This window comes from Pithys albifrons, chromosome 2 (assembly GCF_047495875.1).
Source record: "Pithys albifrons albifrons isolate INPA30051 chromosome 2, PitAlb_v1, whole genome shotgun sequence".
NCBI lineage: Eukaryota > Metazoa > Chordata > Aves > Passeriformes > Thamnophilidae > Pithys > Pithys albifrons.
In genome coordinates this window covers 77676947-77697312 of record NC_092459.1, presented here as the reverse complement: position 1 = coordinate 77697312, position 20366 = coordinate 77676947, and the positions used below count along the sequence as shown (strand labels likewise).

General features: G+C 33.7%; 1 protein-coding gene across 1 annotated transcript in view; it reads right to left on the bottom strand.

Moving 5' to 3' along the window:
- Positions 1-20366, bottom strand: part of RYR2 (ryanodine receptor 2) — a 371658-nt gene that overhangs the window by 53047 nt on the left and 298245 nt on the right. Inside the window, exons 74-80 of the mRNA XM_071581075.1 lie at positions 16147-16281; positions 12782-12894; positions 11161-11257; positions 7171-7274; positions 6559-6610; positions 6357-6410; positions 4642-4665 (exon numbers count right to left, since the gene is read on the bottom strand). Coding sequence (XP_071437176.1) covers positions 4642-4665; positions 6357-6410; positions 6559-6610; positions 7171-7274; positions 11161-11257; positions 12782-12894; positions 16147-16281 — 579 coding nt within the window. The remainder of the gene's footprint in view (positions 1-4641; positions 4666-6356; positions 6411-6558; positions 6611-7170; positions 7275-11160; positions 11258-12781; positions 12895-16146; positions 16282-20366) is intronic.

The window sequence follows — 20366 nt, the reverse complement described above, 5'->3', positions numbered from 1 at the left end:
TAAATTGTAGTTTAAATTGCTTTAAATTATGTGACAGATCTAGATGGAGGCACAAAAAGGAAAAAAAAAATGGCAGCGTTGCTTCGTATTTAGCCATGCTAAGGTTTGAAAGTTTTGCCTTCATGTTTAAACCTCTTCCTGGGAGTTCAACAAAAGCAAAACAGAAACATACACACACACGCACACACCACACACACAAACCACCATCATGACAAAATCATGACATCACAGGTTCAAAACAGCTTCAGTCAAATATTTTCATTTGCTTCAAACACCACTGAAAACTGATCAGCGTTTCTTTTCTAAAAAACTATTTCCTACTTCTAGGTATTTTTAGATGCAACACTCTCATCTTTCTTTCATTGAAAAATTTATTATTCACAAGCCTAATATCAGCTACAGCACTTTCATTTTATGATATTTTTGATGAGTTTACAATAATGCTTAGTGAGGATGCATCTGCATAATCTATAGACTAACTTCTTGCAATGGCACTACAGAAGAACAGTCAAAAGAGGCATTGCCAAATGGCTTAAAAGGAGAGGAGTGGCATTTTCCATGGAAATCAAGATGTTCAAGTAATTAGTAACCAAACAGATGAAAAGAAAAAAACCAAAATCAACCAAAAAAACCAATCCACCAACAAAAAAGTACCGCAACCACTTCTAAAATCAACCATTCCTTTGATGATAACCCCCAAAGATCATGGTGCCTTCTTCAGCTTGGCAATGCTTTTTCACTGTTGCTTTCTCCATGCAAAGTTAATACCTATATATGAAATATACATATGTGATGGCAGCACTTATATGAAGTGGTCCACCCATGGCCTATAAAGTATACTAAATTAATAAGGTATCCCAGTTTCTCTAAGATGTGCTTACTGTTTACACTGTTATCTGTGCTACCACTTTCAGCTTTTTGCACTTTATCCACTCACTTGCCAGTTGATGTCAAGAAAACTACGAAAATAATTAGGCAATGGTTTGAGTATTCTGTCATTCACAAAACCATCACAACAGCAAAAATACTTCACAAGATGAAACATTTAAAATAATTCACTAGAATTAAAAACAAAAAATAAAATAAAAAAACCAACTCAGTGAAGGTAAAATCTATCTATCTTGGATGTTTTCCATTTATATGGGTAAAAGCTGAGCACTTAGAAATATACATATACATGCATTCTCATATCATAGATTTTTTCCAGCAACCTAGCAAAGCAAGAAAACTTTGAATCATAACCTTTGAAAGCAGAGACCCAAAAAGTTACTATTTCATTCTATTTCTTGGGGATTAAAATCATTATAGGCAATCATATGCCAAAATACATTGGGAAAGCCCACAAGTTTTAGTTTGAATTTGTAGGCTAAAACTAAAGAGAAGCTTTAACCAATTAGGGTGTCAATGAAATTCTTTATTTTCTTGCAATCCATACAGATAATGATTCTTGGTCTCTCTCTTGGAGCTAGGACACATGGATAGGTTTGTTTGCTGCCACCACTAAGCTTCAAGTCACAGAGTGTTGACATAAGATCCTACTTTTACAGAGCATTCATTTGAAGTTTTTAAAATTAAATCATAAAAGTAACTTCAAGAGAAAAAACAAGAAGATGGAAAGAGAAGAAATTACTTTCAACTCAACTGTTAGAAGACAAATACTTCTCCTTTGAATTGTCTTCATATTTTATACTTTTCAAGATTTATGATTAATCCAGAGAACAAATCCTATTAGACAGGTCTTACATTGGCAAAACTTTTGTTCATTTCAGTGTCAGGCATGCATGAGCAAAATCTCTGTAACTAAAACGTCAAGCACTCATGCAAAATCTTGACATATAGAGAGTTTATTTATTTATTTATACATACATACATTTTTATATCGATTTTGATCCTTTAAACTCAATATATGATGGTTTATGCTCTATAAATAAAATTGATTTTTTCCTAAAGCACTCATTTTGGACTTTGTCATTGAAGCATCACTGCTCATTGCAGGGGGTGTGGACTAGATGACCTTTAAAGGTCCTTTCCAACCCAAACTATTCTATGATTCTATGCATAAATAACTTATTCTATGGTTTAAGAGAGTGAAACCATGTATTAGGTTGCATACATTCCATTACGGGTAGGAAAAACTGATGAAAAACATCTTTTTACATATTAATTGGAATGTTTAATTCCTAAGGATTGATCAATTGGTTATGGAGTCTGAACTTAACTCATATAATCCTTTAACAAAAAAAGTTACTTATTGTAAATACCTAATGTATAGTCACTGTTTATTCAGGATTTGCAAGAGTAAGAGGTAAGAGTAACTATCTTCAATGGACTAGAGCTTTAAGAGGTTGCATTATTTGTATGCAACACTGAAAATCTGTGTCCAAGTGATAGCACAATGTATGATTGAGAGAAAAAACAGTGAAGACAGAAGTCTATCAACAAAGTTGCTAGGAATGAAAAAAAATGGCATAAGAAAGCTCTACTTCCCCTATTTCTTCCTCTAGAGTCAATTTAAATCAATTTAATACAAATGAGTTTAAAAATATGAGCTAGATTTTGACTCTTTTTCTGAGTTTGCATCCCACACGTATTTAGAGCACATCAATATGTAGCAAGCAATAGAGTCAGCAAGTCAGATGCAGGAAACTATTTGCATTCAGGTAGTGAAATAGTTCAATTTCAATAGTTGAAAGAATGTCCTATCAGAATCAAAAGGGACTGTGACACCAGTTCTATAGGGAGTCAATTGAGCATTCGTTCAATATGACAGAAAGTTAGAGACAACGGGCAAGGGGCAAAGATAACTGTAGTAAAGCAAACCAAATACTACCAGGTAAATGCAGACAGGAGCAGAGCAGCACAAAGACAACTTCCCCGTGAGTTTATATTGTTACCTCCCTGTTGCCCACACAGTGATCTCAGTACAGATTAGTTGTGCAAAAATGAGACTACACTGCATGAGATATGGGCATGAAAATTGTCAATAAAATATACTCAGCATTTTTATCACATTCTAAGGTTGCCCAAATGTCTCTGTTGCTCTGACTGTAAAAAGATTAAAGACTTTAAACATCACACATTTTTAAAGTCTAGAGGAGCAGAAGAGTTTTATTCCCATACAAATTGAACAGTCAGTCTTTTCACAGGCACAAACAGCACAGAATGAAAGACCTGCCTTCAACACTGAATTTTGAAACAGATTGCCAGACAGAAAGAAACACACAAATGCACACACACACATTCAATCAGCAAGACAGAAAATTTTCTACAGAGCATATAACATTTGGTACATGGTAACCAGGTAAGCAGAGTGACAGATGTTTAGTATTTGAATAGCTGAAATACTGGAAGTAAAAAAAAAAAAAAAAAAAAAAAAAAGAAAAATTATATTATTAGATTACTTATGTATTTCCTTTGGGGCTTTGCAATATGTGTTTTGTGTTTGTGGCAATCACAATACCTTTTAAATAACTTTTTGTGAATCTTTATGAGTACATTCATCTTCCAGGATAATGCCTTTGTCGTATGAAGGTGGAACAGATCTGTGCAAATTTTTGAAGTAGTATTCAGTAAAGTTGGTTCTGAAATACATTTTCTCTTTCTTTTGTTATCTGATTGCTAACAAAAGGCTAGCAAACAAAACATCAAAATCATCTTGCTCCTTTCCATGGAGAGACACTTGCTTCCCTACATTGCCGTAGGCAATGAAATTTTATGTTACTGACTGGAGTCTGACCATTAGCTAAATCTGTGCATTCCAAACCTCAAGCAAGTCATCTCTACTTAGTCTAGATGCCACTAGCCACAGCACAAATAATTGTATTTAAAAATCTCAGAAACAAAAGTTAGCTATGCCATCCACCATACTGTCTCTCAGAATATGAACCTTGCAGCGCCATCAGCAAGCAACCTGAGTCAACAGTGGGAACTAAGACTCCTACCTGCTTAAAAGAGGCAAGTAGGCTGCTGCACAAGCCATCAGACTTTCATGATGAGACACAAATGACTGTATAATAAACTGAGCCAATAAAAACATTAACACTGTGAAATTTCAGAGCCATTGCCTCTATGTTCTTAGAGAAAACATGGAGCAACTAGCAATCGTTTCAAGTAAGGAGTAGGTAAGGAGTTTCTATCAAATACTATGATGAAGGCTAAGAACACAGTCAATTCCAAAGGATCTCAATCACAGATGAACCATGATTGATGCTCTCTCTGTGACAAACACTGGAAACAGAATTCTACCACTGGGTCAGAAATGTGTGTCTGCTGAGATATAGAAGAAAAGTCCAATTACTTTCCCTTAAGAGCCAAATAAACTGTTTTAATCGTTCAAATTAATTATAACCAGAAAGATAACTGATGCACAAAAGGCATGAACAGCAAAACAATATGAACAAGCCAAATGACACTGTTTTTCCCAAAATAGTAATACAATTTTGCATGACATATTCTGAATAAATAATTCATGGAGTCTTTAAAGAGTCTGTGTACAAGAAGGGGTTGGTAGAGATGTCATGCTGGAACTGAAATGTTAAAAACATTTTCAAGACCCTTTAGTTGAATTTTTCCAAGATCTTGGGCCTGAAAAATCACAAAATTAGACCCAGACAAATACACACATATTTTTTTTTGTTTTACCTTGCTGCGTTGTGATCCTGTCACCTTAAGGAAGGGCAAGGACAAGAAGCGAAATAGTAATAAGAAAAAGAAGTCCAAAATTTTTTTCTGCAGGTGACTGACCAAATACATACACAGAATTGTCTTTTGAACATATAAATACATTACTTAAACATAAGTTTCATTACTAAAGAAAAAATAATAAGAAGAAACAAATCAATAGGATCTTCTCTCAAAAGAAAATTTGAACGCTGAACAAAGAACACACTAAAATTAGATCTTATCTAATTAATAAATAAATAAATTCCTTAGGGATAATTTTTTTCATTCATCTCAATGACTTCCTATTTATTCATTTTCACATTTATAAGCACAAGACTTCTGATATCTAACAAGCATGTATGGGCTAACTCAAAGAAGCTTACAGAAATGAATAGTCTTTGTTTAGTCAATGGTGTGCCATATATTGCCTTTCCAGGGGAAATTAAAAAAAAAAGAAAACAAAAAACAAACACCACTGAAATTTGGATTCATACTTTGATATTTGTCAAGAAAAAAAGATTTATATATTAGTATTTTAGTTGTAACTCAACTGGACTTCTGAGTGACTGAAAAGAATTTGGTATTGCTATTCTTTCTGATTTCTGTATACAGACAAATAAGAAATATGTAGTTAAATAATTCAGTGCTATCTCATGCAGCATCATGTAGAAAACATACAGAACATTTGATGTGTACAAAACAATGAGAGTAAAAGTAAGCATGACTCAAACCACTCCTCAAAAATCAAAACAGCAGATAATTTTATATGAAATCAACCAATATATTTAGAAATATTGTTAAGAAACAAGAAAAGTACATATTTCATGTTTCTGTGATTTAGTAAAGATATAGAACTATTAACTGATTTGAAAGATATAAAACTTTTAATGTCAGAATTGTAATAAGCTAAGACATATTAAAATATTAAAAATATTAACAAGTTAATTCTCTCAATGTCCCTCAGAAGAGACAAATTTTATTAAGAGACTCCATTTTATTAATGAAAAAAGAGAGACAGATCCCAGAGTAAACACATGTTTAAAAGTAAACACTTGTCATGACAAGGACTCATTTCTTACTCTTGTAATCAACTCACTTGTGTATCCTTACACAGTGATGATCACTGAAAACTCAACATGGAGCAACATTAAATACAGATTTCCTATTATTCACATAAGAAAAAGCTTAGCAGTACTGATGAATTAAAGCTCACATTTTATTAAGAAGTACTAAAATATATGTGAACATAAAACCACTGTAAGAATTTGTAAGAATTACTGGTGCTGAATGAAAATGACTACTTCAAACGCCTCTATTATTTCAGAATTTTAACAATCCAAACTAAAGATAGGGCATGATGCTTTAAAAGATACAGTCTGGTACTATCAGACTTCTAAAATAAGTTACAACCAATAATGGTTATCTTCAACAACCAAAAAGCTAAAATCAGTTAGATAAATATGTAATATCCATTACATTACTCTCTATTTAATCTTGTATTCTGTGATACTATGTATGTTTTTCTTTTACTAATATTAATCTGGAGATTCATATCTGCCAATCCAGTTTGTGACATGCAGTTCACTGGCATAATAAGCTGCAGTAAGCCATGAACCAAGAAACATAAATGTCAGCTGGAAGCTATGAAATAATGTCTAACATGACAAGAAAAAACAAAATAAGTATAGTCTTACCTCAAAACTCTTTACTTCTTCTTCACCATCATCATCTTCTTCATCATGGCAGCTCTGATACCATGTAGAAAGAAAACATTTACTGAGAAGTTGCAAGGGAGGAAGGCATAAGTCTTCCTTCACTTTACAAATATTTTCTCTGAATCTGCTTCATTAATTTTATTAAAACAGAAAATACATGAAAGATAATTAAAAAAATTACCTTTGCCATAATGTCAGCATAAGCCATATACAGGAAATCTTCTTCCAACTTACTGGTTAATAGAGAGAGGAAAGGGAAAAAGAAGAAGACTAGAGTCATAATTGAAGAAATGAAGTGCCAAAACATTTTTAAACATCTTACAAGTATTATTAAAGGGTTTCTATGCTCACAATTAATTACAAAAGTATTTTTGGAAAAAGAAGACTTGATTAACTAATAGAAATGGAAAAGAATATCCAGATACAAAGTGCTCAGAAATTCATGAACACCTTCCAGTGAAGTGAACACAGCTGATTTTTCCATTATACTTAGAATATACTTCTATTTCACTTTAAGAATATAACTGCCAATAAAGAACATAGACAGAAGAAACAGTTGTAGTAAGTTATGAACACAGCATTCATAACTAAGAAAAAGGCGTCTTAAAATCTCTTTACAAGTCACAAGTTAAAGAGGTTTGAGTGTAACTCAAACTCATTATATGTTCAAATGCACGTTTTGGCCTAACCTACGCAATCTCTCTAAAAACTTGAAAAGAGACATATACAGCTTCAAATACAGGAGTAATCCGAAAATTTGCATACACTCTGCAGTATCTCGCACCATCCCTACCATTTTTCAGTCAAGGCTGTTCGACTGAATAGCAGAATAAGCTGATGTAAAGGATCAACTCTTTTAAGGCTTTCATCTTCTTCTGGTGGTTCCTCCCCAGGTTTCTTTAAGGAAAGAAAGATTTTAAAAGTATATTCAATTATCTATAGTGAAAAATGTTTTACCCTGTGCAATTTACTAAACATTAAATACTAGCATATGTAATTTTGCTTTGGACAACCAGGAGGAAACAAGTTCCAAGCAAAGTATGAAAAAACTGAACCCTGACTTTGTTTATGACCATAAAGATTCACAAAGATGATATCATTTGCAATGCTTTGGATTTTCTCTCCTCATAAAAATTAATCCTCTTCCCTAGATTCTGAAAATAGCTTCAATCTTTTACCAGATCTACAGGTAACCAGATGTCATCATTTGCTATTACAATTGTTTCTTGCTTTCTATGCTAACCAGTGTCATAAGCTAAAATGAGAATCCTTTAATTCAAGTCTTATGCCAAGGACTGTTCACTGAGGAACTCTGAGAGACTTCAAGGGAGAAGAAAACCAAAGCTGAAGCTCACCAATAGTTTTAGACAGAAGGAGCCACATCTACCTGCCAATGTTGGCAGCATATAGAATTTTAGAAGATGACAAAACAATAATGTACAAAATATGTTGTATATCATTCAATAGGATATAATGCATAAAGAAGTGGATTTTTCCATGTGGTTATTTTGCTCTCAGGTTTAGACAGCTCTAGGTAGTTTAATTTAAACAAAAATGTAGTCCTAAATATTATAATGGTGACCACCAAAGCAGTGTTTTGAAAATAATCTGTACAAATCTGACCTCTGACTTCTTGTCTTTTCTCAAAATACATTTCAGAAAGTAGTTTTGCATATCAAGTTATTAACAAAACTGCTTTGACCAGACATATTTTTAACACAGGACTTCGTAGCTCAAAGAAAACCAGTTGTATAAATTATGTTCACTCTTCCTCCTTGTTTTCACCTAGCGATCTACACTAAAATACAGATAAAATTAATTCCATGCATTGATAAGATGGAACAAATAATAAATTATTGTGTTATTAATTGTTCAGCAATAAGGATGGGTTGGCCATGTGAGAGATCTACGGAAAATGGGTTTTTCACCTATTAAGAAAATGAATTTTGTATGCCAAATACATTCCTGCAGAAATGCTTATAGATCTGTATGTATACTGCCCTTTCATGGCCATACAAGGCTCATTCTACATTTCACAGTATGTGAAAATATTTACAGCATCAATAACAAGATCAGAACAATTATGGATGTCTTCCCCTGCTCCTTATTTCAATCTCATTTAGAATTCTGACCTTTCTCTTTCATTAACTGACAGTATTCCACACTTCAAAATGTTATCAACCAGAATACCTCTCTACTGCTATAAAAACTGATGAAGCAAAAGGGCAGAAGTTGTGTGCTACTACTTTTCATAGATTTATTAAAATTAAATGAAGGATCAAATTCACCAATGACTGAGTTAAGCAGAACTCATTATTAAGCACATCATGAACACTAGAATAAAATAAATTTCAGACACTTCTGGGAAATAAATATTCTTAATTTTCAATGTTTTGAGACATTTGCCCAATAGTTATTTATTATGAAATAAAAAGCTTTAACTGAATGTAAAATCAGAGGGTAAAACAAATAGGTTGGGTAAGATTTAGTTGCCATTTCTAATTGCTGAAGACTTAAAGCATTTCATTTAACTAAATCTATTTTTGAAATGTCTATTAAACATACTGTTCTTACAAGTTTTCATGACCATTAATGTCTACTAGTGAAACTAAACAACTATATCCAATAAGCTTAAGTGTTCATATAAGCTATTTACTAAAACAGAAGCATTTTAACAGTTAATAGAAAGTGCTGAATGTCCTATGGTGTCAAAATTTAATTCCATTAGAGGCTTGATTTGTTGAATCAGAATTAAGAATGAGCAGAATTAAGCTGCTCATAAAGTAGACAAGTGTATTCTTTTTCTTTTAATGTCACAAGGGGAAGAAGCAGTGCCACTTTTGTGTAATAGACTTAAGGACAGAAGGTTCATGGAATAAAACTGCAAGTTTAAAGTCTAGTTCTCTGCCTTTAGGGAATGGAAATGCTCAATTCCCACTTCTCAGAAAAAGCTCTTGCCATAACTCTACAAATTTCCTGGATCTGGCAAAATAAGGAAAGAGGTAGCTTTGGCTGCATTTCTCCCTTCCAATTATTTTTATAGCAGAAAACAATGTTTAAGGTTCTCAGTATTGAGAAAGAACTCACTATGGCATACAAGACTGTGGTCTATTAACTGCAGACAATTAAAGGACAGGAGGTCTTCGCTAAAGTTTCTGGATTCTGGATTGATCCAGTTTTCTACCTAACAAGTAAACAGTTCAGAAACTTTAGACAATCCTTCTAACATACATCAGAAAACCCAAGGCTCCTCCTTTTTGCCCTTCCAGATGAGTTCTGCCACCACAGCCTGGGCAGTGATTCCATCTTAACCGTCAAAAAAATTTTAATTCCTTGCTACACCAGGATACAGTTTCTCTAAGAGGAACTTTCACCAGCAAGACAGCTATACCTTTCAGGAAGTCCATTAAGCATCCTGCATCATCTCTACAGAGCTTAACAATAGCATCTCAAACTCTCACCCTCCAGGTGAGTGCTCTAATGCAGCAAGAATGCGGTAGAAATTTATTTAAAAGATAAGTAGGATTTTTTTGCTCTTTTGAATGAAAGGTGTAATACATCTCTCCTTAAGAAAGTGATGGAGACACACTTATCTGTATGTTTTAGAAATTACAAGGGAATGCATGCAGTCTTTTACTAATGGATGGCATAGAAACCAGTCTAGTCTGCCTGTTTTCTTTGAACAGTTTTTCACTCCAGCTACCTGGTGGAAGGATTTCTTCATAAATTCAGCAAATATATAGTTTCATAGAGGAGTTAAGGAGACAATCCTTTATATGAGTGTAAGCAAATGACCATGCTACGTTATTTTTTTACACATATATACCTGCACATACATGCACATATGCAAAGAGTTATGTTGTTCCCCATTTCCTATCTGCACACAAATAATTATTTTTGACAATGAACCAGCACTATTTAAAACACTTGCAGTGTGTTGGGATACATAAAATATTTTGAAATATTTTTAAAATTATTCACAACTTGGTTAGCTGGTTTTAAGTATAAGGTTCAGAGAGTAAAAGCAAATTATTTTTTCTAATAGCAATTTCCCAGTTAGCTTCCTCTCTCTGTTGCAGAGAGCAGGCTCTCCTTACAATAAAAACACTGGTCTCAGACTCTTCTCTTGAGCCTCTCAGGGACTGAATCACTTCCTAGTACTAGTTCTTGCCCAGCCTGTGAAAGAACTGCCTTTCAGAGAAGAAGCTGTAAGGAATGAGGACACAAGACTTAACTGAAAATCACCCTAGGGATTTACCAGGCTAAACACATGACTCTAAAACTACTGTTGGGAAAAATCATGTCCCTGACAAAAGGATTCTTCGTGAAGAAGCAGCAGACTGTGTCTGCTTCTGAGGAACTGATTAATCTAAGACTAGAATCCCTCTAGTGTCATATTCTAATCTTTTGATTTAAATGGCTTTAATGTGGACTAGGAAGTCCTCAAATACACAAAGGTCAGCTGCAAAAAATAGGAGGAAATAGGATGTTCCCCTTCTCCACAGGGCAGAAGAGAAGAGATAGGGGAATTACAGCAACCAGTATGCATTTTAGACAAAAGCTTTATAAAAGGTTATTGAAGCACTGAAAAAGACTGCCTGAAGTGATTTTGGAATCTCTATGACTTGTACTTTTTAAAATCTGTCAGAGTGACTTGGTTATAGCTCATCCCTTTGGGTAGAGATAGATTAGGTGATGTCTTAGGTACCTCACAGACTTATTACTATACAAGATGAACGTTAATACATAATACATTCCTATGACCCTTTGCACACAGACGTACTGCTAAGTCTTCTATCAGTTTGTCTTCAAAATAGTGTTCTTCTGTTTCAATCCAAGATTTATCATAGCCTTGAAGGAAAAGATTGACAGCTCGGTGCCTAAAAAGAGACATTTAAAACAAAAGCTGTAAACTTTTAAAGAGAAGATTTGGTCAATATGTGTTTCATTTAACTTGAAGAACTATCCAGTCATTGAAACCATAATTTAAAAGAAAAGCAAAATTTCTATGGTGAAACCTGTTGAAAGCACCCATTCCAAGGAATAAGTTTACATTAGAATGCTCTGTTCAAAATGGTCTCCATTAACTTGTAAACATACTAAAACATAGTAATAATAATTTAGGAACAGATAATAAATAGAACTTTAAAGAAATTTCAACATAACAGAGAAATAAATAAACTCACATTAGTGGATTTAATTTTTAGTACAAAATATCTTCATATTATTTCAATTTAAATATTAAGATAACAGCAATAGATAACTTTGGATTGTGCTCAAATAGTTGTATTTTTTAATGTTCAGCATTAGACTTCAATATCTAAAACAATAAACTCATTTTTTTCCAAACTCCATGATGGGTTTTTTGTTATTTTTTGTTTCTTGAGGATTCAATACAAAATGGACTATCTAACAATCAATTCTCCATTAAGAATTTTATTATCCTCTTACTTCTTTGAAACAAATTGCAGTCCCATACACTGAGAAGGAAGAAGTATAATCAAAATATACAGGAATGCTGGTTATTTGCAGGTGACCTACTTGCTAAAGTAACAACAGCTACAGATGGATATATCTTTGTTCTATTCTCAATGCTCATGGCAGTTTCATTTCAAGCTAGTATGATTTTCATGCCCTACTGCCTCTTGGGACAGACTTCAAGATTCATCCCACTAAGTACGGCAGTAGCAATAATATGCACAGTTTTGGGAAAAAAAATCAGAACGTCATTATGTTGAAAAGATCAGATCCAAGTCTTCTGAAACTTATAAAAATTGCATTTTAATGAAAGTCTACTTTTACTGAATGTCCATTCCTTCCAGAATCTCAGGATTCTGAAACTTCCTTGACTAGACATCCCATTTTCTATTGAACAAGAAAGAGGAGGAAAAAGTCACAGGAAAAGGTCTGAAATGCCTAGAGTATTTCTCGTCTAATAGAATGCTCTTACCAAAAGTTCACAATAAATAAACAAGCTTTCAGATAAATAGTGTACATTTATTTCCTGTATATAGAATGTCTAGCATCTAATAATGAGGGTAACTCTGTACTTCCAGAGGTATACCATGACTTAGGAGGAAATTTATCTCCCAAGATAATATTCCAGTGACAACAATATGTCAGTCTCTGCATTTATGTCCTATGAAAGGTATCTGCTTTTCAGTAAAGAAAACATGCTAGGAGGAACAGCTGGAATAACAGCAGGAGAAGAGAATCATAAATTTAAAATTATATTTTTGTTACTTTTTTCAGAAGACATAAGAAATTAATTAGATCTTTAAAAAAAAAAAAGGCAATACACGAACTATATTACCATGCAGTTTATCGTTACTGGTTTGCATATTTTAACTTTTGGTCTTGACAAATAGCACTGTATGAATATTAGTGCATTTTGAAGCTCTTACCTTGGCAGATTATACAATGGTGCCATTCTAAAGCAGGCAACTACTGCTCTTTTCCTCTGTTTAGACAGCAGTTTATGCCACACTGCTTTTTTTGACCGCTGAGGATGCTCAACCTGTTATGTAAAACACATATGGAAAAATAAATGATGGGACAATGTCCCTACAATCTGGACATAGTAACATTAGCAAAGATGTTAGTTAATGGATGAATCAAGTCGAAAGGTAGCAGAAGAATAATAGATTAGGAAAAGTGTTCTAGACAGAGTTCAGGCAGTCAGCCAAGTTGTAGAATCAGAATTGAGAAAATAAAGCAAAAATCTCCATTTCCTGGTATGATACACATATTCTCCACTTTTGCTTCATTTTTCTTTTTGTATCTCTTAGATACAGAACTATCGTCAATAAGGCCATGTCTCAGGAAACCCTGACTTTTAATACAAAGAATATTCACTCCTTCTATCTTTCATATGTAACTCTTTATATATGTAGAGGTAAACTGTATGCCTTCACATTGACTCAGACAATATTTTTGAAGGAATTGTTTTAAATGCAATTAATCTTTTATTTATAATATTTACCATGATCAGCTATGATGAAAAGGAATTAACATTAAAAAAGTTTTAAAAAGACAGGCAGAAAGACTTAGGACTAAATCTCTTCCATGAATCAGCACAGCTAAAATGCACATAAAATATTCCAAAACACTCCAACTACTTTTCACAAAACTACAGCTTTGCCTTAAGATATATCCTCCTCCTGCATCCTGGTTCTACAGTAACTTGAGATGAAACTGATTGTGCTCCATCTTTAACTTTTGCTCTTTTCATTTCTTTTCTTCCACCTTTCATTCTTGTTTCCATCAGAAGAAAATCACTACTGTGGTGCTGAAGAGTACCTGCATACAACAGTACACAGCATGACTGGATAACTGGGAACTATGATTGCAGGCTGTGTGCTATGGATCAGTCCTTTCCCACAACCTATTCACAGTTTCTGTGATTTATTCCACAATTTTTCCATAGAGATTAGATAACTTGATTTAACCTACACAGCTGTTTTAGAGTTAAAGACGGGGATTACTCTGGGCAGGGGTTGTTTGTTTGTGTGAGGGTGGGTTGTTTCTTTTACAGACAACTATGCTAGTGGAATAATAGCTCCTCTGTGTTCCAACACCATCAAAGAAGTCAATGGAAGTTAGCATTTCTATACTGAAAGACTTGGTCATTCTTCCTCCTAGCCAAGTTAAGCACCGTGTTTAAAATACATAGGAATGATTCTGATGTTTATGTAGACTTGATATTGAGTCCAAATTTGGTTATCCAGTTCAGGGAAATACAAAAAACTATTCACAGTTAAACAATAAACATTTAATTAAACAAACAAAAAATACTGCCATGCATTCAGTGAAACAGATAATTATACTTGTAAGAAAAAATTGTGACAATGTTAAAAAAGTTCCTTCTAAAAGTTAAAGTGTAAATGAAAAATATTTGTTAAGAGAAAGGACAAAAAAGTGTTCACTGCAAACATATTTACAGTAACAAAGAAAGTAAGCACTAATTGTTTAGAAGTCAGACAAATCCAAATGTGAAAGTTAGGTAATTATTAATATCTTCATAAACAATTATAAAACCCTCTATACTTTCCCAAAAGAAATAGCCTCGGCCTACGCAAGCAGATTTCTGAAAATAATAAAAAGAAAGAAGTTAGCTGTGAAGGGAAAGAAAATACAAAGAATAAACTGATTGTTGCCAGTGCAATAAGGAAAGCATTCAGAGTATGTATATATGGAGAACAGTATTTGTGTACAGAGAGCAAAGGATTTCTCATGATTAGCATAAGCGCATATTCATTATTTTAAAGGCACCAAATTATCCATTTCAATAACAAAAGCACCTGAGCATTTGGCTACAGAAGATAAGTAAATTCTCTAAACTGGACAAGCTTAAACAACTTACATACATAATAGTAAAGCTAAAATTACAGAAATCTAGAGATGGTATATGCTGCTTGAACTCAAGTACAAAAGTCTAATGCTGAATTATGCAGCTCTTTATATGCTAATCATTGCTTTCAGCTCAGTTAATTTTGACAAAACCAGGGTAAAAGGTAGGATCTTCTGTGTACCACATTTCTAGCTTGCCTCTGTTCTTCCTTCCTCACAGTAACTCTATATCATTTCAAATCAGCACCCATTCTCTTTCTCTCTCTCTCTCTCTCTCTAGTCAGCAAACCATGAATGACATGGATTTACTTCAATATACTACCACTTTTTGCTCACTCCACATATATTCAGCAAGAGGTAGAATTTACTGACTCCCCTTCATCCTCTTCCACCGAACTCTGTTAGGCTGTTGAACTTGAAGCAAGTCCGTATCAAGTCTGGTAAACTATATGAAGAAGAGTTGTGTGATGCAACAGACAGGATATAGATGTTCACATCAACACACTTGCTACAGAGTGCATATACAAGCACATTCACATCTCTCTCAGGCTGGAACAATGGCCTCATCACAATACAGAAACTTCCTGAGATCAGATCTGAAAACTTGTGCCAAGCTTCTAAGTGAAACCAACTGATCTAATGAGAAGGCAAGAGAGGCTTAAATTCTTGAATGTTCTCTGAAAAGGAAAAAATTGATCCTGAGTAAATTTTACATGCAGTTTATAGTCTACAGTGTGCAGCAGTCAGTTTTCATTTCTGCCACTATGAATACCCTCCAAGTTAATGTTCTGTTTCTTCAGTACATTTTAAAAGGAAAGCCTAAAAAACACAATAAATCTGAAGTGCAAAATAATTAACCATTCAATAAGTAAAATGGCAAAACTAATTTATCAAGTAGTCTTTGACCTGCAAGATATATCAATAAAGGAGATCTTTTTAATTTTAAACTGTAGAGAATACTGCTAGTGGGAAGAAGGACACAAAACAAAACACATAATTATTTAAATGAAAGTTACTGTAGTTCCAATCACATTTGAAGTTCATATATTAATGCTAAAAATATTAGATAATATAATAGAGCTTTGTGCCAGATTGTGAAACAACTTAAAGACTCTACCAAAATTTTCTCAGAAACAATGATTCCTCCAACCTGCTTCTACTGTTTTTTGAATGTAGCAAGGAATATACAAGTTGGCCAGGTTGGCCAAACATAGCGTTGTTGGAGCTGCTGCAAACACACTACGTGATCAATATGACCATGATACTGGATTACAAAACAAAAGGCTAAGCATGTAAACATCAAAAAAAAAAAAAAAGAAAAAAGATTATAACATTAAATACAGCAGGTTAAAGTACAAATGAAAGGGTGAATATTTTTATTTAGATTAAGAAGTAATGGAATTGGTAAAATGTGTCTAACCTGTTCCAGATGAAACAGTACATTAGCTATATCAAGGACCCTTTCCACAGTCTTCTCTGGATCTGAGCAATCTTCAGTCCTGTTTGGTAAATCTTTGTAAAGTGCCATCTGCCACCTAATGGCGGGATCCTCAAGCTGCAGGGGAAAGATTTCACATGTCACCAAGGCAAAATGTTCCAAACACAGGGTCAAGCAGTTTAATTAGTATAGAAGCCACTGCAAAGATCAACTGAAGCACTTTATATGGCTAACCCACACCTTTACGAAGCTAACCCATACAGTATCCACTACACTGTCCATTAGAACAAAACTAAAGACTTATCTGAGCACTGTTTTTTACAAGCTTCCATAAAATCATAAAATGTTTTGAGTTGGAAGGGACCTTAAAGACTATCTAATAAGAACCCCTCTGCCATGGGCAGGGACACCATCCATGAGACCAGATTTTTCAAAGTTCCAGTCCAACCTGGCCTTGAACATTTCCAGGGATGATGCACCCACAGCTTCTGAGGGCAACCTGTTCCAGCAAACTAAAATACTAATAATCATACAAATAACAAATGATCATGGGTCAACAAATAGCACTGGCACCAGTAATGAATACATTATTTTAGGAAGAGTAATGAGTATGAGGTAGACAGGCATAACTTAGTACACTGAGTGTACTATTATTAAGCCAAACATTGAAATTGTTGCTCTACTAGTTGGGACTATTTCATTTTCAGTCATGGAAATTAGTAGTATTATTACTACTATTTATGTAATTGTTATTTTTTTTTCAACTGTTCGAAAATCCTAATTTTACCAACTACCAGCTAAAATGAAAAGTTAATTTAGGAAAAAATAATATAAGATGAATTTGCTTATTAGCCCCAGACACTATAAAGAACTGTAAAAACCATTTTTAAATTTTTTTTCTCTTTATATTTCATTTTTTTCTATTTCACCAATCTGTAGTTCTCTGTTTTACAATTAGCAATCTGTTTTTTGGTTTGTCTTCCCAGTTCTTCTGCTAATCAACGCTGATGCAACGCACTCTGCAACCCTTTACCATGCCAATGACAATGATGAAAAATGCAATGCCTAACCCACTTTGCTAACAACTGTGGCCAGAGATCATTCCTGATAATGCAGGTCATATTTAAGTCACACTGGCCTGGATGCCTAGAGCACTTAGGGGCCTAAACACTACAGATCTGAATAGGGCTTGGACTCAGCACTTACTTGTCTAAAACATGTTTGTGGATCCGGATTTCAATTTGTGCCTAAGATGAGACAATAATGCTAATTCACCTCCACAAAACATCTTATGTTACACGGTTTACTCAAGTTCCAGGAATCATCATAAACTTACACAGTTGTTCAATAATAGCTTATTACAACCTAGAAAGCCACAATTGGCAGGCATTTCTTCCACCTTTTGGCTTTTCCATTTCTTAACAACTGTCACATCCACAGTCTTTGTGTGAGCATTTGACTGGATCATCATGAATGGATAGTCCACAAAAGACTTTTTAATCACAGGTGGAGATGTCTTTTGATCTGAGGACTCCTCACATTCTATCAGGGTACAGTTTTCTGTAGTTTTCTAAGGGTATGAGTAGTTGACATTTCAAGGTGTGAATTAGAATGGCTGGAAGAAGGTTTTGGTGACTTGAGCTTCATCCATGTCAAAATTAATGCAAGTTTCGTCATCAATTTCTTGAAATAAAAGGCTCGGTACTGAGTAACAGCATGCAGGCATGCAAGGAAAGGAAAAACAAAAACAGGGTGAAGACAAATGTAGACAAAGGTAGACAAATGCATGAAATAGACGCCACAACATCAGTAGATAAAGATTCAGAAGGATGATTTTCAAACAGTGCATTTTTCCAAAGAGAAATCAAGATAAATTACATTTTACATGTAACATAAATAACAGAACATAGTGTCTGTTATAATTAGGTGGTGAACAGAAAACACTATTTAAGGAAGAATATTGCTATGTTTTAAAGACAATCATCCTTTCAAAAAGTGGTATTTTTCCTAAGGTTTGAAAAATACTTTACACAAACAACATTATAACTAAGTTATATATTAATTCATAGTATTAAATAATAATTTAAATTTCTAAGACCCTTTGGCCTACATTCCTTTTATGTCTGATTCAATCAGACAACAAAAGGATAATATATGCATATAGCACGATAGCACCATTTTCCTTAACAAGAAACATCCTACTTGACTGTACCTGACATGCACTTGAGTCAGTCACAACAGTGACTGAATACTAATGACATCAGAAAATTATGGAATAAATTATGTTGTGCTATGTGCATAACTACTGAATTTAACTTTATGCATTATACTTTCAAGTAATTAAGTTACACACTTAGGTTTAATGTTAACTCCAGAATGTGACAGTGATAAAGGATTCATTTTGTCTGTAGTTGAATTGACTACTTTTCACACACAGGTCAAAATCAGAGATTTTCAAAGCTAGTAAACCAGTATGTAAGTATCTATAAAATAAAGATAACTACAAAAGCTGCTTACATTTTTTGTCTATGTATTATGTGGTTCTCTCAGATTTTCATTTCCCACTGGGAATTCATTTTACAACAGGAAAATCTAGAGTCACTGCTGAAAAGTTTACAACTGGAAAATCCAACAATTTGTACTTTGGATTAGCTAAGATTACTTCCTTCTTAATTATCAAGGCACTGTGAAATTTCATCAGTCTAAGAAATTTAAGAACATTTTTGCTCTCATTTGGTATAAACAGAGGAGTCAATATGTCGCTTAATAATAGCAAACTTTTTAATTGAAGTTTCTAAAGAGAAAGCACAGATCAAGGTATTAAGATGAATCATTACTTCCAGGCAACAAAGCAGTAACAGACAGAAATTTTTTAACAGTAGAATGTTACACTGAAGAAAGAAAATAGAGAACCAGGAGGACAAGTGCTAAGTAGCAACATGAAATGCCAGGCAAGACTTAAAACTGTATGGCTCACAAAATGACAATACAGACAGACTGAAAATGACAGAGCAGAAATATCTATCTTTGTCATTAAGAAAACACTATTGAAGTTTATACACAAAATCACCTCACATTTAAGGTTTTTATGTTCATGGCATGCACATTACATACATTAATATCTTCAAAAATGCTCCTTTTTCATAGTACTTTGCCTGTGGTTTTTCTTCTGCTTCTCAGTATATAAAAATATTTGCTATATAAGGACAAGTATTTCAAGTTTTTGTTTTCAGTGGAAAACTTTTCTATATACAATCCCTATAGTTTAAAGCTAGTGGATTTTTATTTGTAATATTTTATGAAAGAGCTAATTATTAGCTTTCCAAAATTATGCATTATCTTGTGAGATCCCAAAAACCCCAATTTGCACATAATCTTTCTTGACATGGTAGTGATACATGGAAAACATGATGGGGGAAGATTAGTCTTAATATATTACTCAGGAAGAACCATCCCATTACCAGCTTACTAAAAAAAAAAAATTATTGCCATGCACAGTTTGCACAGACTTCTGGATGATTCTTAAATATCCTTTCAAAAAAACCGCCACATTTTCAACTCATGTTTACTCTCTTGTGACCTTTTTATGATCACAGGAAATGCCAGTTAGTTTTTTCTTTGATGTGAATAAAACATGGGGCAGGGGGAGGAGGTAAAGGATAATCCTAAATAAAGCACTATCCATATGTACGATTCCATCTTCCTTCAACAGAGGAAAAACATATATAATTGTATTACACTTCCATATCTGGCTTCTCTGTCATTACTTGAAGCATTAATAAAACAGTTTAACTACATTGGCCATTTCAGGACTTATCCCCTATCTTGTACCACCTGGAATACTGTAAGAAAAATCTAGACTTTTTCCCCAAAATACCTTCTTTTCCCTTGGCTGAAAACCAGGAACAAAACTTAGGCTTTTCATTTTATAGAGTATGCCAAAGTGGCAGCTTCCTTTTACTTTACACTTCAAACTAAGTAACTTGGAGCATTTTGCAGATTTTATCTCAAATAATAGTAGGTGGAGTTTAAACAGTGAGAGACATTGCTTCCATCTCCAATTTCATATTTATGATGTGCATAAAAAGGGATTTGAAGTACCACATGTGATCATATATAATGCATGTATACACACATTGAAACCCTACCATTTAGCAATTGACATGAACAAGTTACTTGACAGAAAAGAAAAAGGGACTACA